Below are 1370 nucleotides of genomic sequence, written 5' to 3'. Positions count from 1 at the left end.
CCCAAGATACTGATGAAGATCACTGACCTCAGGAGCATCAGTGTGAAGGGTGAGACCGATGTGCACACATCACAGCGCTCACTGTGCTTGAATTAGAGACACACTTGTGATACGGTGCTGCTGTCCTGACCTTTCCTTCTGCGCCTCTTTCTCACAGGAGCGGAGCGAGTCATCACCCTGAAAATGGAGATACCCGGCTCGATGCCTCCTCTCATCCAGGAGATGCTGGAGAACTCTGAGGGGCTGGAGGGCCACGGGTCGGGTGGAGGGAAAGGGGGAGGAAAAGGAAGAGGAGCCAGAGAGGAGGACGAAGCAGACACAGGGAGTTGTCATCCGTCGCCCAAATCTGTCCCGTCTCCCAGCCCGAGCCCGGCGCCCCCTTCTCCTCCCTTAAACTCCCCCTGAAGCATCCAGCAGCGTCCCTGGACTACATCAGCAGAATGTCCCGAACCCATAAACTCTGGTGACGTGTGCAGCTGCTGCCGTGAGGACTGATTTCACGGTTGTGTACATTAAATGCAAAAAAAAAACCTGCTCACATCTTTGGTTATCTTTTTAAGATGTGTAAAAAGCTGATAATATGCAGGCTGTAGACCTACATGACGGACTGATGAGGAGGATTCTTCTTACGTCACACATGTCCTGAGTCATGTGTAGGATCCAGAGTCATTACGTGTAATATAGTGTACATAACAAAGCCTGTGCGAGGTTGAAACTGAAACAGACTGATGCAAGAAGCTATTTTCTTAAATGTACATGTGTATATACTGTATTTCCCCAATGCAGCTATCCATCCACACCACACGAACACAAACGCTCACTCACCTTCCTCCCTCCTTCACCCTCATAGACACATCAGAGAAAATTATAGGAAGACGTGCGTTTGAATTGCTTCCAGATGCAGCTCCGGCAAACTCAACGAGCTTCAACAAACTGTGAAACGCGTGGAGTTCTTTTTTCAACAGAATAATATATCACGTCCGACTGTCGGTGGACACGTTTTCAACCAAAGCAGAGTTAAAAATCGAGGTCTTATTTAAATCTCTTGAGCATCGTCATCAGGTGCTGCCAAACATCTACGTGTACAAGTTGTATGTTTGTTTTTTTTGTTTTTTTTTTTTTTATAGTCTGCACCACTTAATGTCATAGTGTGTTTACACAGTGTCACTGCCTCACTGCAGCACCCCTAGTGTCAGGTACAAACCATCTGTATCTATTTCAGTGTCGTCCCCTTTAATGTGTGGTGAGGTAAGACTCACTGGAAAGTACAAAATACAGGGAGTTCAATAAAGAAGTATGATTTTTCTTCTTACATCCTCCGTGTCAACTGTGTTCACTGTGGATATCTGTTTTGATATTCATGTCATCAA

General features: G+C 46.3%; 1 protein-coding gene across 1 annotated transcript; it reads left to right on the top strand.

Annotated features, from left to right (window-relative positions):
* The first annotated feature begins 6 nt into the window (after positions 1 to 6).
* LOC103367374 (retinoic acid receptor alpha-B-like) lies at positions 7 to 1314 on the top strand. The gene is made up of 2 exons (XM_008295379.1): positions 7 to 49; positions 158 to 1314. The coding sequence occupies exons 1-2, from the start codon at positions 13 to 15 to the stop codon at positions 403 to 405; spliced, it is 285 nt and encodes a 94-aa protein (XP_008293601.1). The 5' UTR covers positions 7 to 12; the 3' UTR covers positions 406 to 1314.
* Positions 1315 to 1370: the final 56 nt, after the last annotated feature.

Source organism: Stegastes partitus, unplaced genomic scaffold (genome assembly GCF_000690725.1).
Source record: "Stegastes partitus isolate 25-593 unplaced genomic scaffold, Stegastes_partitus-1.0.2 Scaffold1041, whole genome shotgun sequence".
NCBI lineage: Eukaryota > Metazoa > Chordata > Actinopteri > Pomacentridae > Stegastes > Stegastes partitus.
Note: the sequence above shows the minus strand (reverse complement) of the source record. Positions and strands in the feature narration are given on the sequence as shown.